The sequence below is a fragment of the Tursiops truncatus genome, chromosome 11 (genome assembly GCF_011762595.2).
Source record: "Tursiops truncatus isolate mTurTru1 chromosome 11, mTurTru1.mat.Y, whole genome shotgun sequence".
NCBI lineage: Eukaryota > Metazoa > Chordata > Mammalia > Artiodactyla > Delphinidae > Tursiops > Tursiops truncatus.
Window position 1 is genome coordinate 101,862,388 of NC_047044.1, and position 24,039 is coordinate 101,886,426.

The window sequence follows — 24,039 nt, forward strand, 5'->3', positions numbered from 1 at the left end:
CCCAACGGCACCCCGCGCTCTGCCCGCACCGCAGGCGCCCGAGGTAAGAGGAGAGTGAATCCCCGCTTGGACCGGTCAGTTCCTGGAAACTCTGTCATCTCTCATCTTCAAGTCCGATGACTCCCCAAGGAAGGATGGAGGCATCTTACGGCTTCCTTGGGGAAGTGAGCTCTGGCGCCGCACTCTTATGAGACCGTTGTTACACTTTACATAGCATCCACGCTTAGTGCTTTTTCAAATGCGAACTTGAGTACGATGGGGTATTTACTACACCACTGGGTGCTGACTGACCTATCCTTCTACCTCACTGCTGCGAAGGCTGTGACTCAGCCTTCCTGCAAAGCCCAGGCTACATCACCTCCACTCCTGCCCCATAATCCCTCGGTTTACAGATCACAGTGCAGGAAATGTTATTCCTGCAGGACAGGGTCTGCCCATGTCACCGAGCCCAGCCCTCCACTCCGCCCCACCTCGGGAGCGCTGCGTCCTGAGGGCGCTGGTTGGGAAGGCTCTGCAAGGGGGGCTGCAGGGGGTCCGCCTGTCCTGACTCCACTCCACCTGCCTGTCCTGTTCTCTTCCAGCCCGTAGGGTCTCCTGCTGAGCCCTGACTTGGGCACTGACCCCACTGACTCAGGCAGGCCTGCGGGTGACGGGAATGCGCGGACAAGGACAGAGATGAGGGGGTGTGTGGGGCACTTTCCCCAAAGGTGCACGCGGCTCAGCCGGCCGGCACCACGCACTGCGAGGTTTCTGCCTCTTTCCACACACGGGAGAAAGAAAGAAGCCCAGAGCGATGAGACAGCTTCCCCAAGACTGCACGGCGACCCGGTGGCTGAGTCACCCCAGAGCCTCCATGGAACCCACCCCCAGGGGCACGGTTGCCGCCCCCGCCCCGTGGAAGCCCCTCCCCCGACACATCTGTAAACACCAGCCCAGGGCACATTTTTTCTGTTCCTTTTCAATGAAAAGCAGGGTTAAGGTCTTGGTAGGTGCTCAGTAAGTACTGAATCTCTGAATTAAGTCAAACAAACTGGTCCTTTCTGACTAACGAGACGGGGAGCTGGGGCACCAGGCGGCAGGGAACATGGAGAGCCCTGGATGTGGACCAGAGACCCTGGGCTTGAACCTCAGTCAACCCTCCATCCTGGTCCTGGTCACCATCGCTTTCCTTACCACGAGGGGGCAAGATGCACATCCTATATATTTCACAGGCCCCGGAGGACGACCAGCTGAGGAGTTGGACGCTGGAGTCCGCAGCCAACACCTACAAGCACCTACACGTGCCCAGCTCTGTCCCAAGCACCTTCTACCCCGGGACACTCGCACAACTCTGCAGGAGGCCCTGGTGCTGCTGCCCCTCTCACGGACGAGGGGACAGGCAGAGAGGTCACACAACCGCCCAGTCACGGGTCACGACGCAAACCCAGGCCGTTGGGCTCAGGGCCCCGCTCCCCTGCCCGTCACAGACGCAGCCCCACAGGCTGACCTGCTGGCCGCGTCCTCCTCCGTCCCCGTGTCCAGCACACTGCTCAGGTTGTGCTCGGCCTGCGTCTCCTCGGGCACCTCCTCCAGCCCCTCCGCCTGCCGCACCGACAGGCGGTAGTTCTCCAGCTCAATCCTCTCCGGGGTGCCCCGCAGCCTCTTAGCGATGCTGGGCTCCTCCAGGCCGTTCATGCTCGGGCCTGCACGACAAGCAAGAAGCAAAGTTCTGGGATCAGCGACAGGGACGAGGGAAGGAACTTCTCCCTGGAAGGAGGGGCAGCCGTCCCACGAGGCCAGGGAGCCGGACACGGCAGCAGTCAACAAGGTCGGGCCCCGGAGAGCCCAGAGGTCTCTGGTGTGAGGGGGCAGAAGACAAAAGACCCCACATCTGCCCTACAGGGACGCGACAGCCTGGGGAGCAGTGCACACTGGCCAGGGGGCAGGGGCAGGACTGGCCCTCAAGGGAAAGCAGCCTGTTGAGAAGGGAGTCCTCTCTGCTGCCCCACCCCCTCGGTCCAAGACCTGCTGTCCCCCGACAAAGTCCAGGAGCCGCTGCCCCCCATAAAATGGTCCAGGACCCAATGTCCCCACCCGCTTGGTTCAGGACCTGCTGCTGCAATCCCATGGTCCGGACCTGCTGCCCCACCCCATGATCCAGGACCCAGTCGAGGTTCGGGCACTGCATCTGGCTGGTCTACTGAGGTGTCCAGGTAAGCTATTCTGCAGAGCTTCTCACACTGTGGGTTTGTCTGTCTCACGTTTAGATTCACGGCAAGACTTTTTGTTCCACGGGAACACCTTGTGGACGACTCCGGGCTCCTCCCACTGCACCCACGCAGGACAGTCAGGCCCCCTCGGTCCTGGTGACACCAGCTGGACAGCTTGGTTGAGCTGGCGCCCACCCACGTCTCTGTGGTAAAGAGACCTTTTCCCCTTTGTAATTAATAAGTAATCTGTGGGGTGATGCGGAGAGACCCTGGACTACCTGTTCCCAGAATACCCACGTCAGGGGGCTGAAGATCCACTGATGACCCTGCCTGGTCAATCATTGCTCTGGGAGGCCCACGATGGCGGTTTCTAGACTCTATCATTCCTTTGCGAAGAAATCTGAGGACTGGGCTTCCCTGGTGGTGCAGTGGTTAAGAATCCGCCTGCCAATGCAGGGGACACGGGTTCGAGCCCTGGTCCGGGAGGATCCCATGTGCCATGGAGCAACTAAGCCCGTGAGCCACAACTACTGAGCCTGCGCTCTAGAGCCCGTGAACCACAACTACTGAACCCTCATGCCACAACTACTGAAGCCTGTGCACCTAGAACCCGTGCTCCGCAACAAGAGAAGCCACCGCAATGAGAAGCCCGCACACTGCAACAGAGTAGCCCCCACTCGCTGCAACTAGAAAAAGCCAGCGTGCAGCAACAAAGACCCAACGCAGCCAAAAATAAATAACAGAAAGAAAAGAAAGAAGGAAAGAAAGAAAAGAAAAGAAAAGAAATCTGAGGCCTGCGATGGGCTCGTGGACTCTGAGGTCTCAGGTGTCTGATGTCGCCGTCACACATCCCTCACCTCCCCCATCTCCATCGTTACCCTTCCTAATACACCTTGTGACCCCACGTTTGGGCAGAAGAGGCCCACCGACCACTCTCCTGTGTCCACTGTGACAGGACGTCACGTGTGGTGCAGAGTCAGACAGACCCGCTGAGACAACGGACTCCGCCAGTGACCAGCTGAAGGACCTTAGGAAAATCACACAACCACTGAGAGCTCGCTTCCTGATCCGTGAACAAGGACAATCCCACGTCGCGGGATTGTGTGAGTACGAAGTGAATTACACACGCATGTACGCGCATTTGTGCAGGTGCCACCTCTGTGCTCCGTACACTCTTGCCTCCCTCTTCTAGGAGTTAGGTGATACAGCTGAGGTCCAGGAACATTTTCACCACCAATCTGTACAAGTCCATTGCAGCCACCTGCCCTGGATTGCAAACGACAGTTACTGGACACAGAAGGAGGGAAGAGGCTCTGAACAGAGCAAGCAGCACCGGGAAGGGGCCCAGGTGGAGGGACGCAGGCACCGGGGCGGGGCGGGGCACAGGGCCTTGCGTCCTGCCAGGGCAGGCACCTGGCTTCGGCGACACTCTCGGCTTTAGGGACCGACACTAGGTTTAGCAGGTGAGGTCACGCCAGCCAGTGTCAGGTGGTCTTCAGGCGAAGCCCAGAAGCCCCCTGATGAAGGCCTGAAGGACGGGGTGGGAACACTGATTTAGTAACTTTTGTGACGTGAGAGTTTGTGCAGAAAATGTCTGGAAGGCTGGGCCTTCTGTCATGCGCATGTTCCGAACCTCCTTGTAAAATCATTAGAAATAACCCTGTGAATGCGGGCAGTCACGGAATAAAGTCTCAGCGCATCTGCTGCAGTGACCAGGATCTCCCGCCAAACAGCACCCTTCAAATCACTAGAGATTCTTTCTGAAAAGCAAGACCTGGGGCGTGTTCACTTACAAATGCAGGTAAACGTATAACCATGGGGTCTGGGCACGAATCCTGTGCCGTGTGCACACATCTGCCCGTCCCGGTCTTGGTGCCCCGGGAACCTCATTTTGGACACCCCCGGACTATCCTTCAACACTGAGCTCAGGGCCCCTGAAGTGTGAGCTCTGATGCTGGATGAGGGCGTGTGGAAAATTAGGAAACACGTGGTCTCCAGATGACAGCATGAAAGAGGCAGGGAGCACAGCAGATGGACACGGTCTGGACAGTCTCCACACCTGCCCCCAGGCCCTCCAAGGGCACAGGCTCTAATCGCGGGGCCAGCCTTTCCAAACACCAGCCTTCCTGGCCTCCCTTCTCCTCATCAAAACCCAGCTCGATAAAGACAAGGCCAAGGGTCCCCGACTACAGTACCACTTGATTCTGTCCTTCCCATCGTGTATTTTTGACAACTGCCCTTAAACGGAAAGGGAAATAAATGGGTGGCAACTACCTGAGCACAAAGTTTTGGGGAATTCCATGAATCTGGAATAAAGACCAGTATTTCTTTTAGATGGTAGAAGAAAAACAGAGTAAGAGCTGTCACTTAAGGGAAAACAACTCACATCATCAGTTCAGACTGAGCAATTTCAAGGTAGAGAAGGAAAACACTCATGGGAAGACCCTTGGGGGAAACGCACAGTGTCTGCCAGGAATTCCACGAGAACCTGGGGAAACAACACAGGCTAAAATGCTCTCTACTCCGAGCGCCGCAGGCCGGGCATGGCAAAGAAAGTCCTCATAGGGATGGTTCCAGGCGTGTAGAGGCGTCAGGGCTCGAGCACACACGCGGGACCACGGGAGCATGGAAAAGGGGCGCGTGGCCCACCCAGGGATCCAAGGAGGGCGGTCTGGAGGAACACGAAGGTAGGCGCCAGCTTTAAGGTAGGTAACAGTTTGCAAATGAGATCACCGTGGTTCAGAGACAGTAAGCTGCCCAAGGTCACACAGCTGGTGAGCGGTGCGGCCACGACCCGACCCAGGAGCACAGCGTCTGCTCAGAGGCCTGGTGTGCTGCCGCCAAGGCGCATTTCCTTGGAGTCCTGCTCTGCCTTCCCCCACAGGGGCGTCTTCACCACGATCTCCTCCCCATCATGACCTTCATGACGAAGGACAGAGACTCCATGGAAATGTCCTGGAGCAGAGCGTCTGGCGTCTGGAATGACATCCTGCCCTCCTCCCAGCGTCAATTCTCTGGAGTTTCCATAGGCTGCATAGAGCAGGGGATCACCCAACCCCAAGCCCAGAGGCTGGGGCTCTGGGGAGGGGAGATGTTAATTTAATACTGGGCTTGGCCACAAGCAACAAAAACGAAGCCAGAAACACTCAGATCATTCACACATCGGTCCCCACAGAGAGGAGGCTGTGGGCCGTGAAGCCCAAGACATTCCCACTGGAGACACTGTAAAAGGCGGGAGGGCTGGAGTCACTCACTGGTCAGGCCCCAGGCCCCTCTGGTCTCCACCCACTTTCAGCGACCAGGGAAAGCAGGATGTTCCCTCAGGGCCGGGTCCCCATGGAGGCCGTTTTCCCAAAGGGAAGGTGGCACTCAGAGGATGCTCGCCAAGTACCCCAGATTCACCAACTGCCAAAGCGTGCTTAGCATTCCTGGGCCATAACCTTGAAATGTCATGGGAAATTCAGACAAACAAAAACCAACAGAATCAGCATCCTTGACTCTCTGTCCTGAGCAGAGGGCCATTGGCCAGACTAACCGGATGGTGATGGTAAATTAAGACACTGAAGGAAGTAATGGTGGAGGTGGCCTTGGCAGTGGTTCTGACACCGTGACAGAGGACCCCCACCTGCCGCCCCCGGGTCCCCGCTGTCTTGTCAGCTTCGGAGGAGCCCAGGAGAGCAGAGGCTGCAGAAGGGCAGTTTGGAAAGTCAGAGTGAACCAGCAGGGTCAGGCCAAGACCCCCGGCCTCTCCACGCCACATGCTTTTCATGTGGCGACACACAGGGGCTTCCCAGCTGAAAGTGGGATGAGGGATTTGGGATCATTCCTAGGCTGACTGTTCCCTAAGTCCAGGCAAGCAGATCTCAGGTCACTGGAGGCCAATTCCAGCTCCATAGACCGAAGGGAAACAGCTCCAGGATCTGGGTGGCACCCTAAATAAGAGAAAGGCTCTGAGCCTGAGTGACGGGCCCTGCTCTGGGCCAGTCACTGCCTGTGTGAGCTCCATACATCATCCTCAAGCAAATATTTTCCTCACGGGAGAACCTGCTCTCAGCTGACGGACGAGCGCTGCCAAAGCCCTTGGCAACACGCGTGAAATCACCCTGGGGGAGAGGTCGCCCTCCTCATGAGGAGCCCCCGTCCTCACGGGGCTGCGAGGGGGTCCCTGCTGCAGTTCTGCGGCAACGCGTGGCCACCCCGGGACAGGACCGCTGTCCGGACCAGAGACAGCTGCCTCTGTGGGGCGTTGCCTTCAAGAGGGACCCCGTGGCGTGAGTGGCCCAGCGGCCCTGCGGGGAAGAAGCAGCCCACTCCCCCCACCTCATGCCACTCAAGCTGCCGGCTGAGCTGCCGCTCAGCTGTCCGAGAAGCAGGCGGCCGCTCTGCCCGGGACCCTGTCCCCGCTCGCGTCCGGCAGGACAGTGGGGTCTGGTGTCTGCAGGAGGAGGAGGCCCATCTTGGGGGAAAGGCTCACTGGGGCTGCTTCCACGGCCTTCTCAGAAGGGCCCTGGGACAGCTGGTTTGGGCCTCAGCAGACTCTGCTGGGCCGGCCGCACGCCTGAGGCCTCGCACGGCGATTTCTCCCTCTGGAGGACACCGCACACTTCGCCGGCGCTTTGGTTCTGGAGGCCAAAGGAAGGAGTTTCCAAGCACTGCCTCGGTGAGGTGACTCCAGCCCCTGCACGTGGACCCTCCGACAGACTCTTCTGTGGTTTCCTGCTGTCGGGGGGTGGGGTTCACTGCACTGGGTGGGGTTCACTGCACGTCCCGAGGTCACAGGACAGGAGGGTGTCAGATGCTCCTTTGCTCGGGAAGCAGGTGATGAAGGAACAGGGACGAACGGCTGAGTCAGGACTGTGACGTGAGCTGCACGCCCCGCCGCTGGGCACTGCCGGCACTATTGCCACCCAGGGTTCTGATGTCCACAGGCCCTAGAAGACCGGTCCCGGACGGCACCCGGGGCTGTGTGGCTGTGCAGCGAGGGACGGGATCGCTAACTGCCCCTCCACACCCAGCGTCTCCTCGTCATCCGGGGGACCGCGTGCTCACGTGCGGCACAGAGAAAAGCGGGTCACGCGGACGCAAGGGGGAGATACTGAATTACCAAGAGTCGGGCAGTGACCGAGAGGCCGAGGACGGGAAGCGCAACAGGGACAAGTCAGAACTGTCCCAGGTAACCCACCAGGTGGGAGGTGGGAGCCTGCAGCCCGCAGAGTCCCCTCAGGAAGCTGAGGGGCTCGTCCATCGCCACAGCCCTTGGCTTCCCATCTGCAGGATCCCAGGGGACTTTTGCTGTTACGTTAGTTTCCTAACATGACGTGACTTTTGCTGCTATTAGTACATCTCCCAAAGGTGTCTTTTTGGCAGGTGGAAATCCTGGCACACGTCACTCTAACTGGCCAAGGCAAAGAGGTCTCTTTTAAGGCACGTACCCGAGTCTCCATTAAAAAAAAACACCTTACCAGGGCTTCGTGTAGCTTCTTGATAACATATCTTTCATGTGTCGAAATATCTCAGAGATGAAACTCGACTTGACCCTTAACAGTCAGCTGGGTCACCCCGCAGAATGGCCACCTCTCTGCTGTCTAAAGCGCTGGGGTCTGCTGTGTTTTCTCTTAAATCCCACAGAGCTGAGCTCTAGCTGCAGTTCTGCTGTTCCCACCTGGCCGCCCACATGCACACACCTGTGCACACACGGGAGCCATGGGTGCGGCCGGCAGATCAGGAGGGTCCCTACAGCTCAAGGTAAGGGGCCTGTCCACCAGCCCACTCGTGGGGCTAGCCTCTGAAATCTTAATAAGAGGCGGGTAAAGATAAGGGTGGTCCACAGGTCAGCCCAGCCCGGGCCTCTGCCTGCTGCTGCTGGCCCCTCCGCACCCCCAGGGCTCTAGCGCACCTTCATCACACCATCCACCTCCTGAGTGCACCCCAAAATGGAGGGTCCGCTGCACAGGGCTCTCCCGGCCTCCTGTGGTTCTGGTACCATCAGTGCAGCAGAGCAAGTGTTCGGTAAAGCGTCTTGAATAAACAGTCAAGATGGAAGGTCTCAGTCTGTATCTGAACTACAGCAACACCTCACTACACTTTTAAGGAATTGGCTGGACATAATCTAGTCTCGGTTTCCTCATCTTGACACACAACACTGAGGGCCTCTGCGTGTCTCAAGGAGCTTGATACTGTTCCAGGCCCCAAGAAGATACTGTTCCAGTATCAAGGAGCTTGATACTGTTCCAGGCCCCAACAGCTTGATACTGTTCCAGGCCCCAGGAACACCACCTCTGTGAAGACAGTAGCCGTTCCCTTGGCGCCCGGGACAGAGAAATTCCTATGAAGATGCCAACGTCCTACAAGACTCCACGGAGGAAGGCTCTGAAAAGACACCATCTCAAACGACCTGATGTCCTAAACGCATGTCCTCGCTTCACCGTGGAGAGCAGCTGAGCTCCAGGGAGCATCTCGCGCACTGGAGGACCAGACCCGCACGAGCACGCGGAGGGGAGAGGTGGGAAGGGAGAGAAGGACCACGCGTCTGCCCACCAGGCACTGCCAGGTGATGAGCTTCCCCAGATGTGCATTTAGACTGCGCCCCTCCCCTCCGGGGCACTTCAGTCCAGAGTGCATCCCAAGCTGGCTGCGAGGGGCTCTCGGGGGGCCAGCTGCACAGCCCCAGAGCGGGCTTGGCCTCTGAGCCGTGGAAGGTGGGAAGCGAGGCCCTGCCCATAATCCAACGATCAACAGGGACAAACCCACCTCGCGACGAAAGGCCCTCTGCTCTGCGACAGGCTCCTTCCAAAGACAGCATCTCTGCAAAGGCCTCCCCTCAGGCACCGCATATCTGTTGTGGGAAAGGAGCCAAGCTCCTCCAGCAATGCCCACAAGCACCACCTGAGGCGCACCTCGGCGGCCCCATCACACCTGCGCTCTCATCTGTCAGCCGGTCCCTGAGACTTCCGGGCACGGGGGCCTGCACGGCTGGTGCTGGGAGTTCAGAGCCCTCTCCAGCGGCCAGCCTGGCACCCACGAAGCACTGTCCCTGCGCCAACTCCAGGCCGGGAGGTGGCTCGGAGCCCCTGGGGGCTTGTGGGGAGCCACACCGTCCCCAGGCCCACGTGTAACCCTACCTCTGCCTAAGAGAAGCTATAATCCTGCACTGTCCTCTGACTCTCACGTGGGTGTTGAAATTCAGCTTAATGTCAACCTATCCAGGACTGCTTTTCTTCCGCTGCTACAGTGAAGAGCCCCCAGGGTGTCGTGGAGTTAGCAGGTGACCTCACAGCCCATCCACGCAGGCTGAGGAACAAGCAAGGCCAAATTTAGCCAAGCCCTGCAGAGATTCAACGCCCACTGTCTCAGGACCAGACACGGCCAGCCCTCCTCACTGTTCTGTTTCCCCAAATCTCTGCTGGCTGGGAACACATCCCAGCAGGCCGTCCGGTCCTAACCCCGCAGGATGCATCGCCCAGTCAGCAGAAATAACCCTAACTCACTCTCACTCTGATTATGCCAGCATTTTCTGGAATCTCCACCAATGTTCAGAGTTGATATTCCTGTAATTCTTTTAAATAAACAAGTTTCCACACGTTTTAGCTTATTTGCTCTTGACAACAATCTCATGAAGTAGAGCAGCAGGGAGCTTTTTTTCCATTTTAGGATCTTAATAGATGGGGAAACGGAGGCTCAGAGAGATGAATGACCGAAGACAGCAAGGATAACAGGCTGCATCTTCTCTTCAAGATCTGTGCTTGCCCCCTTTAGACCCAGCTCTGCTCTCCGAGGCTGTGGTCACCTCAGAAGATGAGCACATTCTGGGGCGCAGGGCGATTCACTGTGGTTCAGGAAAACGGACTCCTGTTCTAAAACATTTCCTCGGTGTCTGACAGCACACACGGTACCGGCACGGCTGCCAACGTGTACACCGCGTCACGTGCTGGGAGGCGTGTGCCCACAACCTAACGGGCGGGCAGGCCACTGCTGTCCAGTGTGGTCTGTTTCACTTTCTTTGTCCTCACACACTCTCTTCCCTGGTCTCCTACAGGAACAATCAAATGGAGGCTAATTTTACATTTAGGGCCTGTCCTTGCTTCTCTTGCCTTTAGTCTAGAATGGTGGTGGTCAACCAGGTGATCTTTTCCTCTGGGGTCACCTGGCAATGTCACAACCTGGTAAGGGGGGTGTCCTGAGATCCAGTGGGAAGAGGCCAGGGATACTGCAAACAGCCAACAACGCACAACGAAGAACTATCCGTCCAAACGTCAACAGTGCTGAGCCCGAGAGCCCTGCCTGGAAATCACAGCAGACTATCTCCCACCTCTCACTGATCAGGCCAACCGGCACACCAGATGTTGGACCGTGGCCCAATGGACAAAGTCATTAGGACAGAGCAGTGATGCTGCCACCAGAGTGAGGCATCCTGAACCTTGGAGGGCAGCGCGTGGAGGGCCTGTCAGGAAGGGCCGTGTGGGGCACACAATCCCTGTGCCGGGCAGACATGCCCCGCCCTTCACTGTCCTTCGGTACAGAGGAGTCTCTCTCTCACGGAGATGCTGTCCGTCCCACCGTCCCCCGTCCACCCGCCCAGCCCTCCGGCGTGGGGCCTGGGGACAGAGGCCAGGTGCTAGAGGCTGACAGATACGTCAGAAGGCCTGCTCACTAAATCCAGGGAGAAAAGCAGACGTGGAAACACGACGGGGAAAAACACTGCTTCTTTCTCCGTGTCCCCAACTCTCTTCTTTTTCCATTTTCCAAAAACATCCTCTATGAGCTCGCAGGGCCCGTCATGACACACCTGCCCGAGGCTGGGCCTGGACATGCTCAGGCCTCCCGAGCTGCTTCTGTGCCCAACCCAAGTTGATCCAACACGGCAGAACCCAAAATGCTCACTGCAATGACATGCACGCTTAGCCCGGATTTAAGCGTCATTTTACGTGAGTGGAGTCTGGAGCGGCCCAAACTCCGACAGGTAAGAATGTCCGTGTTTAACTCCTGTCATGGGTGATTCTGCTGAAAGTGTCAGGACAGAAAGAGGCAGACCCTCATCTCTCCCTCTCCTCTGCCAACCCCACCCAGGGCCAGGCCAGGCAACGACTGTGAACGGCAGCTGTAAAGCATCAGTAGTAAGAGAAGGAAACCGTCGGCTCCACCACCCCCGGGGCCTCTTAGAGAAGTGTGATAAAACGCGAGCGTAGAGGAGAAATAAGCAACAGGCGTACAAGTCAGAAGTAGCTAGACTGTTGCCCGAGAGCAGCACTGAACACCATCCCGGAGCACAAGCCCGGCTCCTCCAGACTGACAGGGAGGTTCCGTGTGGAGGGACATCTTAATAGCATGACTTTAGGCTTGGTATCGTTTGAACTGATCAAAGAGTGCTGATACGGAGAAAATGAAAAGCAGTCGATTCAACATCATTATTCTCCTCCTCCATCTCTTCTGATCTCCCCCTTCACATACCAGTGATGAAACCCTCTGCTCTGGAATCTACCCTCTTTGCAAAGGCACATTCCCAGCCCTGGGGTCGCCGCTAAAAATCTGGGGACACGTATTTCCTGGAAATAACCAAATGCACATTCACAGATGACACGGGCGTTCGTGCGTGTTTTTAGAAAGTCATCTTGGCGGAGCCAACACACAGCTCTCTTCCCGCTGCCCCGTGCGGACAAGCTGAGGCTGGAGGACACAGGAGTGGAGGGGGCGGCACTGTGCACGTCCTGTACCGACTCCACCCGGCTCTGCCTGGGTCAGTCACGGGGCCTCGATCCAGTCTGCAAAATGCTACCTTCCTCACAGCCTACGGTGTGATTAGATGAGGGATGTGTATACAGAAGGCGTCTGGACAGTGCCTGGCACACAGTAAGTGCTGCACACTAGCTGTACCCCATTACGCGTCTTCCTGAATTGTTCTCTATGAGTTCGTGTGACATCAGCCCAAGGGCAGATTCACCAGTATAAACACTCGGGGGAGACTGACAGCAGTGAGCACACTTCAAGTTTCACTCTCTTTTTTTATCTGAGGGAGACTCCAACAGAAGCGGGTGCTCTCCCGGTTGTAAACACGATGGCCCCTTGGCGTGGTATTTGCAGTCGCCCGGAGCACGGCTGTTGGCTCTCAGCAGCCCCCGAGGGCAGCAAGACTCTGGCCCTTCCTGCACGCAGGCAGCTGGCCAAGCTCCGTCGCCCCAGGGCCCAGAGCCTCCACTGGGGCTGCCTTGCCAGCACCCGGATCCCTGTGTTCCTGGGCCTCCAGCAATGCTGATGCCCCACTGAAGGCAGGCAGGGAACTGGTTTAGAGTAATTCACAGGAGACAGAACCTAGGGCAGAGCCTTCTCTTCTAGAGGAAGAACGTACTGACCCAGATGAGTCTGCTGGTGGCAAATGGTGGGAGGGAAATTTTACAGCTGGTCTTCTCCAGCCTGGTCTTTCTAGATTCTGACTCAATTCTAGAAAACAGGGGAACAAGAATAAACAGGCTACTATAACCGTATTGTGACAAAATCAGCTGTTCTCCGTCGGCACCAGGTTGAGCTCAGGCGCCTTACAGACTCTCCGCCCTCAGGTCCCTAGTCACACTTTTCTTTGGGTCTGGTCTCTGAGCAGCCGCAAGGCACCAGGAGGATGACAGTCTCAGGAAGTCACCTCCACCGATGCCCAGCTTTATTGCCCTGGAAGAACACGAGAACTGAACGAAAACATGTTTATTTAGGCCTCTGCACTGAAACAGCCCTGATTTCATTGTGTGTTTGAGGCCCAGGTCCTTCCGGAGCCCCAACCCCCGTCTGGCAGCACAGGTCTGCAGGGGCCCCCAGTAAGGCCGAGCTTTCTTGGGGAGTCAGCTGTGATGGAGGCCCAGTCACACCGGGACCCGGGGCGCAGGAACCGCAGAGAAGCAAGCAGGTGCCTGGATTGCAGGGCCCGAGCTCTTCCGGTAACCGGGGCCCCTTAACACAAAATAACCACCAAAGACCTACAATTCCAGGCAAAGACACTATGAAACAACAGTGACACAGTGGCAATAACCCTGACATTTTACCAAAGTACAGAATAGGAACTCATACCAGGGACAGTTTCATACGACTAATGCACAGTCACAGCAAGCTGGTGAGTACAGATATAGAGGTAAAGAACACGTAAGAGGCAACAGAAATTCTGACTCAACTTTAAGGATTTTTCTAGCAATCACTAGCATGGCCCCAGGAGTCTGTTCTTAGTAGGCAGAGCTAGGGCCCCGGACCCCCTTCTGCCGGAAGGTATCCCCAAACTGCCCTTTATGCCAACGCCCCTCTGTGAGTGATGGGGGGCAGTCTAACCTCACCTGTGGACACCATCAAGGGCGAGGTCAGGTTTGCTTGGCTCGGGTGTAGGGGCGCCTCAACCTCTCACCCACTGCCCTTCTTGGAGCAAAGCCTCGCTGACCCCAGAGCAGCTGTGGAGCGAGAGGCGTTGCCCCAGCGCGCACGCCTCCTCCCCGCAGGCCCTCAGGACGGATCTACTCGCCGGCACTTGCTGGATGCTTGGCTGGATCGAGGTGCCAGGTAAGGCCTGGTTTTGGAGTCTTGGTGAGGTTGTAGAGCTCTGTGAAAGGGCCTGGCGTTTGGGGAGGAGTCTTCCTGAAGCTGTCTGCTGGCTATTACACCCCAGCAAGGCCCGAGCGGGGGCTTGTCTTCAGTGGGTCCCTCGGGACAGGACGGGAACAGAGGGCAGCCCATTCTCACTGCTTCCTGCGCCCCGTCGCACGCAGGAGCCCTCCTGGGCAGTGTCCCAGTGAGGGAAGGGCCAGGGAACAGATGAGAAAAAAAGAGAATGGGCTTCAAGTTTCAGAAAGAAACTCGACCCAAAGGGAGCTCTCCAGGGTCTTCAGCCCGACTCCTTTTTCTCCCAGCCTTCTGCAGGGCCCAGGACAGACCAGACTGACTGATTTCAGAGAAGGGGGAGGGTGGCGAGCAGGCCGGGAGAGGCAGGCGCTCTCCATGCCGGGACCAACTCCCAACCCAGTGATGGTGCTGTGGCCACACAGGGACCCAAGGGGGCCGCCGGGTGGAGGGGAGGCCGGGAGGCCGCCTCACACCAGGCCGCCATCACCTAGAGCACGGTGGGCGCAGACTTGGCGCTGAGCGCCCCCCTCCGATGTGCCCTCTCCTGGCCCCATTCAGCACCCAAACGGCTGTGCCCCTGTGGTCGGCGGGCCAGCCGGCATCAGAGGCCCCGCTGCCAAGGTCACAGTGTGTGTGTGTGAGAAGGGGGCTCAGCCCTCCAGGCTCGAGCAGCCAAGCAGAACTGGACCCCCTGCCTGTGTGTCCAGGTCACAGAAACAGACAGAGCTGGGAGGACAGAGCTGGGAGGACAGAGCAAGGACCGTCCCTGACGCCAGGCAAAAGCCTCAAGGCAGCGAAGAGGCGCCCAAGCGCTCCGGTCCCCACGGTACCAGCTAGTCGGAAAGAGGAGGGCACGGCCTGGGCTCAGGCAGAGGCAGGCTCCGCGGAGAGCTTTCTCCTTCACCTGCTCCCGCCTCAGGGCCCTCATGCTGGATGAAGGAATGGGGGACACAGGTGGCATCTTCCTCCAAGCAAGGAAGCAAAATGTCTTCCACCATGCCCCCCTCAAACAGGGGCCCTTCCACTAATGGGAACCTGTATTTTAGGTATAAACACCCTGTTTCCCCATTTTAATACACCTACGTTCTCTCCCGAGCCCAGCCCAGGAGTGAGAATCCTGAGGTACCGTGGTTTCACGCCCACTCCTGAGACCTGCTTGAGCGACCCCTCCCCACCCTCCAATCAGGAAAAAGGGGAGGAAAAGAAATACTCAGAAACCTGAAGATTGTTTGGAATTTATTCTCTTAAATAAGAACGGTAACACTTGTTAAAAAAAATTAAAAGCACAACACCTTAGTTTCACAATAACGGAAAAACGAAGTTACACAATTAAATAAAAACAACTCACAAAGAAACACACCAAAACGCACAACAGCACAGGTTAGAGACGAAGGCAAAGGCGAGGCTTCACGGCAGGAAGGCCGGAGACGGACAGGTGCACCGTCCCTGGCACAACTCTGGCCTCTGTACCACTCCTGGGGACCCGCCTGCTGCCTGCCCCCGCCCTCTACCCCAAGCTTAACAGATCAGGAAAAGTGGGTGTAGAACTCCTTAACTCACTGGCCAGGCCTTGAAGGCCATGCTGAGGCCCCTTTCAGGAGAGACTAAGGATTGCACTGTCCTACAGACACACTGAACACCAAGAGACAGCAGGGAGCTGTGCTAACAGACCCGCGCCTGGAAGCGAAGCGGTCCCGTGGGATTCCTGAGCGAGAGCCCTGCTCCCCTGCTTTGTCTAAGTCACCTTTCTGGGGTGGGGAGTGTGCACTGCTCATGTCCGGGGGCACTTGCCCCCGCGGTCCCCACCTCCCCGGGAACACTAAGCCAGGTCAGTGGCATGGTCCCCGGTGTAAGCCAGAGCCCAGGGACAAGAAGCCTGGGGAAGCTTCACTAGTACTGTTACCACCACTTAGGGCACAACATATAAACGTGTACTTGTAGACATGAGACTAAGCCAGCGCAAACACATGTGCGTATACGTATGTGTTCGCACATCACTGTCCACTTGGACTCTTGGGGTGGGGTTGGAGAGCGAAGCTGGATTTGGAATTCTCTTTGCTTTTCTAAATAGGTTTTCCAGAAATGCCTATAAGGGAAGAGGGCTTGGGAAGCAGTGGGAAGATCCTCCTGACGGCAGGAACCCAGGATTGTACCGCGCGTGGCTATTCTAGCTGATGTGGGAAATGCCTGCGTTTCCTAATGGCTCATTCAGCATCCAGACTACGGAACCCAAGGGTGACCGTGCAGGTGTGTCTGGGGACGCGGCAGGCGGCAGCCACAGCGAGGCAGCCTTTTATGTTAAGATCATCTTTCCGTAAGACGACAGACAATGAAGCCTTTCTCCCATCCCATGTCTGTCACCTGTACTGGAAGCAAAGCTCTTCTGTTCCCTATGATACCCCATGCCTGTACGCTTCAGTTCTGGTTACCCACTATGTGAGGTGCAAAGGGGATTCCTCTGGATGAAAAAAGGATCTAAAAACCTTCAACTGAGGGTCTTGTATTCAAGGGCACAACATCCCACTGGGGGTTTTCTTTCTCTGCCTGTTGTTATCCAAATGTTTCCTAAAGTCAGGGCAGGTACTATGAGGCCAGGGTAAGAAAATCTGTGCCAGGTCCACTGACCTGCAGCACTAAGTATAAGAAGCTTGGAAACAAAGCACTTACTGATTTTGAGAACAGCAGAGAGGGTTTCTACATTAAAAGCACGTTACAAACAAAGATGCTAAATCAGGCAGCAGCTGCAGGCCAGGGGCCCAGAGACAGATGACGCCGGACCAGGTTCTAACTCGCGGGTTGTGTTTGTTTTTTTGGCAACAGCAGTCGTTTTGGTGTAAGAGAAGAACATAAGGGAAGAGAGGGAAATGCCACAAGCTAAAGGGGGGCACAGAGCAGTGCCAGCCACAGCCACGTCTCCTCCAGACGACCTCCTGGGGGACATGGATCTGGGGCGTGAACCATGCTCCACGTATTACTCGCTCTGCTCAAAGTGCAGCCCAGGGGACGTGCCCAGAACCAGCCTGACCACAGCCGTCCACAACACATTTCCTGAAGCCCCGAAACACCTGAGTTTTTCTGAAGCTTTTCAAAAGGAAGTTCTAGTTAACCAATCAAAGCTTTGGTTTGGGATTTAAAGAAGGGAATCCTTATTAAAGGAGAAAAAGAAACCGATTTCCTGCCAGCTAGAACATACACCCACGACCCTGCTCCTGTTCTACGAAGGGGAAGTGCTGGTGCTCCGCGGCACGTCCACTTGGAACCGCGCTCTCAGAAAGCTCGGGCCTCCAGAGGCAGGGACTCACTGGACCCCAGCGGCCCCGGGTGCTGGCCTTGCCACTGCCTACAGGGCACCTCCAACTGGGCTTCACATCCTGAACCCCTCATGCTGTGACAGGCGCATCACCTTCAGAATCAAGAAGGTCCTCAGGACTTTGATTCTGTCACCACAACCCCAGCTCTCATCTTCTCTCCCTGCTTCACAGAGTGGTCCTCTTCTCTATGGAACGCTTAATTCTCCACAACTGCTAAAAACCCAAAGCCCACTATGCTTTCAAAGCAGGCAGGCAGAGACGGCAAACTGAACTGGACAGAGTGCACGACGTTGGCTCAGGAACGGCCTGACCTCCACTGGCTTCGCTCTTCTTCAGATGCCCACAAAGAGAGCCGAACGTTTTAGTTGTTTGCTGAGCACCCAGGTGGTTCCCACCTGCTCAAAGGCACACGCCCTGTCTCTACCAGCTCCCCTGTTGCAAGGGCCGTCAGCACTTCTTGAAAAAGACAGATTATAAAGGGGCTCAAGGGGTACCAAGTCATTTGTAGCTTAAACATGGCTATAAAATATTGGTCCAATCTGCAGGGCACTTAAAAACTTGCCTAGATTTTATCAGGACACACATAGTAGCAGAAGCTGAGTTCACCTAAACTCCAGTCACTGCACCCAGGGGCACTGCCCAGCGTCTGGGACACCTTCCTACCCCAGAGCAACACCACGGGGCCTGCGTTAGTTCCGGAGCACAGGCGAAGGAGCAACTCTGCTAACCTCCCATTTGAAGGCTCAGTGGATAACTTTTCTCTTCTCCCATTTTGGAAATTCCACTACCAACTCCCTCTCCATAGTTTCTGGCCTTAGCTGATAATCTTTAGTTTTCAATATGGTGATTTCTGTGAGTTTGTAAACGGCTGCTTGAGACCTATTTGCTCTGAAGGGAAGAAACTTGTGACAGGTGAAAACAGGGCCCTGACGACTTCCTCTCCGACTGGCTACAGTGACCGTGGGCTATGACCTGTCGGGGCTGCGCAGGGCATCAGGACCACCCACATCTGTGGAACTGTGGACACACGTCACAGGCTGGTTTGGCAGGGAGTAGGGAGAGGTGATTTTAAGGAAAAACCACAATTCTTCACAAGAAGTCTGGTACCCATGAGCCCTTCCTTCTCCTGACCTTCGAGACCAGAACAAATGTGTTTTTAGATGTGGGGTGGTGCCACTCACCTCCTGACACAGGAAGAGGTTAGTGAAAGTGGGACCAATCAGGGCCTGATCCTCGTTAGGAGTTCAAATGCCCCAAAATGACCAGGACAGGGCATGTCCCTCAGGGGTTACAGGTGAGGTGGGACAGCAGTGGCAGCCACCTAGACACCTGAGCAGGGAAGAGGATGGAGGATGTCCAGTTCAGGTGGACACACGTTCAGACCTTGGGGCCTTTTCACAATTCCACGCTCTATCCAAGGAGCCCACAGCGAGGGACTACAGGAAGGCCCCACTGCCCTGGGTCATCACTTGGGTCAGTGCTAAAAGCAGCCTGTTTTGAACTCCTGTTCCCTAGACAGGGCCTGGGCCAACCCCCCAAGGTATCTGATGGATGTGGACAGGTCCCAGGACTCCAGCAATAAAAATGAGATTCTGAATAGACAGTACCGAAGCCTGGGTGACGCCGCTCACCAGACGGCACCCCTACTGGCTCACGGTCGGCCAGTGAAACTCCCCTCTGATTTGTACCAGCACCTCCGACAGGCCATAGAGAAAGGGGACTCCGAATGCAAGCAGCTGGCACATGAAAAAGGAGTCCAGAGGGTTTTGGGCCACCTGATGCCCAATTGAAGAAATGTTGCTTTGGAGGTGCTGGCTCATCCCCTTGGCCTTGTCACAGAGGCCGAGAGAGTGACGCGCCACCCAGCCAAACAAGGAAGTGAGGCTACCTGGAGTTCTCTCGGCAGGGCTGGCACTGGTGCTGGGCTGTCCGTTGGTGTCTGCAGCAGGGCTGTCCTGCAGGGGTCCCCTGGCCTCCTAGGAAAGTCCACAAGAAGAGGAAGAGTGACTGAGTGAAGCACCCACATCTCAGGAGACAATGACGCCTGGCTGCTGGTCTGCTGCCCTCACCAGGAAACCCAGAGCCGCACCAGGGCACGCTTCACGTCCCTTCCCCCACAGGCTCTCTGCAGTCCGCAGAGGCCCTCCTGGAAGCATCAGTCAACTGCACGCCCACAGGGCAACACCACAGAGCGGAGAGAATACACAGCTCACTTGGAAAGACAGATGCGGGAGCTGATTACACTCACTTTTTTTTTTGTAAAAAGAAGGTTCTTAGATAAGTAATTCCCAGAATATAGAAAGTTCAAGGAATTGGCTGCAGAGCATTTATTTCTAGCCAAGTCCTTTTCCAGTGTCCTCCTCTCAGGAAGGGTGAGATTTTCAAAGGCAAGAGGCTTTTTTTTACACAGTAAGCAGAAGACAAGGTCTGACGTGGTCTTCCAAATCCAACTCAGGTGGTGCTGGAACATTACCTTACTGAAACCCAACATTAGATTAGGCTTGAAAAGATGCTCCCTCCCCATATCGGACTGTGACCATCTCTCAGGCCCTCCCACTCACAGGAAAGGCAATGCAGTGGCCATTCAGGGCCTGCTGGCCACACCCTGACCTGTCACCACACTGAAACAGCACCTGCTGCCCCCCCGCCCCCTGCGGCCGATCAACATTACCTTTCCAGACAGAGGGGCCACTGCTGGTCTCTTCCTCTGTACAGGCCCGGACAGCCGGTAACAGTAGTGTGGTTTGCAGTAGAATTTACCTGCAGGCAGCAAGGGGCAGGGGAAGAGGGTGAGCAAGTCTCTGAGATTCCCAGCTTGACCCCTGGTCTTGGCACAGTCGTCCGCTCGCCCCGGCACCGGCCTTCCCCAGGCCCAGGCTTCTTGTCCAGGGAGGCCAGGCCCTCCTCTCCCCTGTGCCCGGATGTGTGGAGGCCACGGAGCCATCACCCAATCAGGGCTTGGAGCAAAGACCGAAGCCTGCACGGCAGGGCCCGCAAACAAAGTGGCAGTGTGTGCAGAACAAAGATGTGGTCACATGAAGAGCCAGAGGAGCATTTCTGGGGAAACCAAGAATGAACACAAGCGGTGGTGGCCTGAAGGCTGCCGGGGGTGGGGCGGCACCGAACATGAGCCCGCTGGGGCCCTCCTGCCGCCCTTCTGCAAGCACCCGCGAGCCAGCGCCACCCACAGTGGGTCAGGACCAGCATTAAAAACAACGCAAAACAAACCAAAAATCCTACAGTGCACTGTGACTAAAACAAAACAGAATAAAGCCTAATAAAAAGCATCAGCATGCACTGTGGCATCCTCAGAGTCAAGGATTATCTCTCACAGCTCAGCTGTGCCCACCTGGGTTTTCTGGGTCCTAGTGTAACATGTATGTCCTATTGTGGACATGATCAAAAGTTTGAAAAACACCAACCTTGGCTTTTCCCATGAGACTGGTAGTGGGATTCAGTCACTGAGGGTTGTTTTTTCCCGACTCTTTCTTTCCCCCGACTTCCAGCCAAGGCTTTCAAAAATTAAAGGATAGACCCTATTACAGAAACTGTTGAAACAGGAGTAATTCCACTCATCCGTCTCATCTGGAGAGAGTGGCTCCTTTGACAAATGAACTTTCCTATTCCCAAAGTTAAAGTAAGAGGACCTAACCAGAAATACAATAGAATAGATCAATGAACCTGATTTTTTTTTGAAAAGATAAACAAAATTAACAAACCTTTATGAGACTAATTCAGAAAAACAGAGAGAAGACTCAAATAAATAAAATCAGAAATGATCGAAGACATTACAACTGATACCACAGAAACACAGAGGATCGTAAGAAACTGCTAAAAACAATTATATGCCAAAAAGCTGGATAATCTAGTAGAAATGAATAAATTCCTAGAAACATACAACCTATTAAATCTGAGTCTCATGAAGAAACAGAAAATCTGAACAGACCAATATTGAGTAAGGAGACTGAATCAGTAAACAAAACCCTCGCAAAACAGAAAAGCCCAGGACCAGATGGTTTCACTGGTGAACTCTACCAAACATTTAAAGAAGAATTAACAATACTTCTCAAACTCTTCCAAATAACTGAACGGGAGGGAACACTCCCAAACTCATTTTATGAGACCATCATTACCAAAGCCAGATAAGGACAGTACAAGAAAAGAAAATTACAGACCAATACCCCTGATGAATACAGACGTAAAAATTCTCAACAAAATATTAGCAAACCAAATTCAACAGCACATTAAAAGGATCATAGGGCTTCCCCGGTGGCGCAGTGGTTGAGAGTCCGCCTGCCGGTGCAGGGGACACGGGTTCGTGCCCCAGTCCGGGAAGATCCCACATGCCGTGCAGCGGCTGGGCCCGTGAGCCATGGCCGCTGAGCCTGTGCATCCGGAGCCTGTGCTCCACAACAGGAGAGGCCACAACAGTGAGAGGCCTGCGTACCGCAAAAAAAAAAAAAAAAAAAAAAGGATCATACAGCATTACCAAGTGGGATTTATTCCAGGAATGCAAGGATGGTTCAATAGCCATAAGTCAATAAATGGGATTCACCACATTAACAGAGAGAAAAAAAAAAGATCATCTCAACAGATGCAGAAAAGCATTTGACAAAGTACAACATCCTCTCATGATAAAAAGTGCTCAAAACACTTGGTATAGAAGCACTGTACCAACAAAATAAAGGCCATATATGACAAGCTCACAGCTAATATCATATTCAACAGCAAAAGGTTGAAAGCTTTTCTTCTAAGATCAGGAACAAGACAAGGCTACCCACTCTCACCATTCCTATTCAATACTGGAAATCCTAGCCAGAACAATCAGGCAAGAGAAAGAAAAAAAAAGGCTTCCAAATAGATAAGGAAGAAGTAAAACTGTTTTCGTTTGTAGATGATATGATCTTATATACAGAAAATGCTAAAGACTCCACCCAAAAAAACTGCAAGAAATTTAGGAAAGTTGCAGGATACAAAATCAACATATAGAAAACAGTTGTGTTTCTATACACTAACAACGAAACATCAGAAAAAAAATGAAGAAAAAAATCCCATTCATAATAGCATCAAAAAATAAAATAAAATTCTTAGGAATAAACCTAACCGAGGAGATGAAAGACCTATACACTGAAAACTATAAGACTTTGATGAAAGAAACTGAAAACACAAATAAATGGGAAGATATCCAGTGTTCATGGATCAGAATATTGTTATAATGTTCACATTACCCAAAGCCATCTATAGATTCACTGTAATCTCTATTAAAATTTCAATGCCATTTTTCACAGAAACGCAAAAAACAATTGTAAAACTTGTATGGAACCACAAAGGATCCCAAATAACCAAAGCAATCCTGAGAAAGAAGAGCAAAGCTAGAGGCATCACACTTCCTGATTTTAAACTATATTACTAAGCTATAGTAATCAAAACAGTATGGGGACTTCCCTGGTGGTGCAGTGGTTAAGATTCTGTGTTCCCAATGCAGGGGGCCTGGGTTCGATCCCTGGTCAGGGAACTAGGTCCCGCATGCCGCAACTTAAAAAAAAAAAAAGTAATGAATTGGGAGATTGGGATTGACATATATACACTAACATGTATAAAATGGATAACTAATAAGAACCTGCTGTATAAAAAATAAATAAAATAAAATTCAAAATAAAATAAAATAAAGTTATTATAGGGACTTCCCTGGTGATCCACTGGTAAAGAATCTGCCTTCCAATTCAGGGGACACAGGTTCGATTCCTTGCTGGGGAACTAAGATCCCACAGCCGCAGGGCAACTAAGCCCGCATGCCACAACTACTGAGCCCATGTGCCCTGGAGCCTGCAGGCCACAACTAGAGAGAAGCCCACACACCACAACGAAGAGCCCATGTGCCGCAATGAAAGATCCCGCATGCTTCAATGAAGATCCTGCATCTCGCAACTAAGACCCAACGCAGCCAAAAATAAATAAAATAAATAAAAAATAAATCTTTGAAAAAAATTGTTATTAAAAAAAATATATCTTGCACACCACAAAAAAGGTCCCAAACTATGGGTTAATCTTCAAAATATATATGGAACTCATATAACCCAATAGCAAAGAACCTAACAACCTGATTAAAAAATGAGCAGGGGAACTGAAGAGTTTCCCAAAACAGACATACAAATGGCCAACATATAGATGAAAAGGGGCTCAACATCACTAGTCATAAGGGAAATGCAAATCAAAACCACAGGATATCACCACATACCAGACAGAATGCCTACTGTCAAAAAGACAAGAGGTAACAAGCGTTGGAGAGGGTGTGGAGAAAAGGGAACCCTCATGCACTGTTGGTGGGAATGTAAATTGGTGCAGCCACTATGGAGAACAGTATGGAGGTTCCTCAAAAAATTAAAAATAGAACTACCATATGATCCAGGAATTCCATTTCTGGGTATTTATCTGAAGAAAACAAAAACACTAATTATAATAAAAGATATATGCACCCCCATGTTCATAGCAGCATTATTTACAATGGCCAAGATACAAGAACAACCCAAGCTTCCATCCACGGATGGATATATATATATAATATATATATACATACACATATGTATACACAATGGAATATTATTCAGCCATGAGCAAGGAGGAAATCCTGCTATATGACAACCTGGATGGACCTTCAGGGCATTGTGTTAAGTGAAATAAGTCAGACAGAGAAAGACAAATACTGTATATCACCTACATGTGGAATCTAAAAAAGACAAACTCCGAGAAACAGAGAGTAGAATGGTGGCCAGTAGGGGTGGGGGGAGGGGAAATGAGGAGATATTGGCCAAGGAGTAGGGACTTCCAATTATAAGATTAACAAGTTTGGGGATCTAACGCACAGCATGGTGATCAAAGCAAATAATACTGCATCATATACCTGAATGTTGCTTAAAGAGTGGGTCTTAAATGTTCTCACCACAGAAAAGAGT

At 53.8% G+C, this 24,039-nt stretch overlaps 1 protein-coding gene across 25 annotated transcripts in view; it reads right to left on the minus strand.

Annotated features, from left to right (window-relative positions):
• The window catches only part of MICAL3 (microtubule associated monooxygenase, calponin and LIM domain containing 3), a 196,777-nt gene that overhangs the window by 63,154 nt on the left and 109,584 nt on the right, over window positions 1-24,039 (minus strand). For 24 of the 25 annotated variants that reach the window (XR_012324629.1, XR_012324628.1, XM_073789281.1 and 21 more), the window contains 3 exons: window positions 19,758-19,846; window positions 18,975-19,062; window positions 1,487-1,682 (listed from right to left, as the gene is read on the minus strand). Coding sequence is in view for 23 of the 25 variants with exons in the window: in XM_073789281.1 (XP_073645382.1) it covers window positions 1,487-1,682; window positions 18,975-19,062; window positions 19,758-19,846 (373 nt within the window). In the remaining 2 variants the exon portion in view is untranslated. The remainder of the gene's footprint in view (window positions 1-1,486; window positions 1,683-18,974; window positions 19,063-19,757; window positions 19,847-24,039) is intronic. The other variant, XM_073789284.1, reaches the window with a different exon arrangement.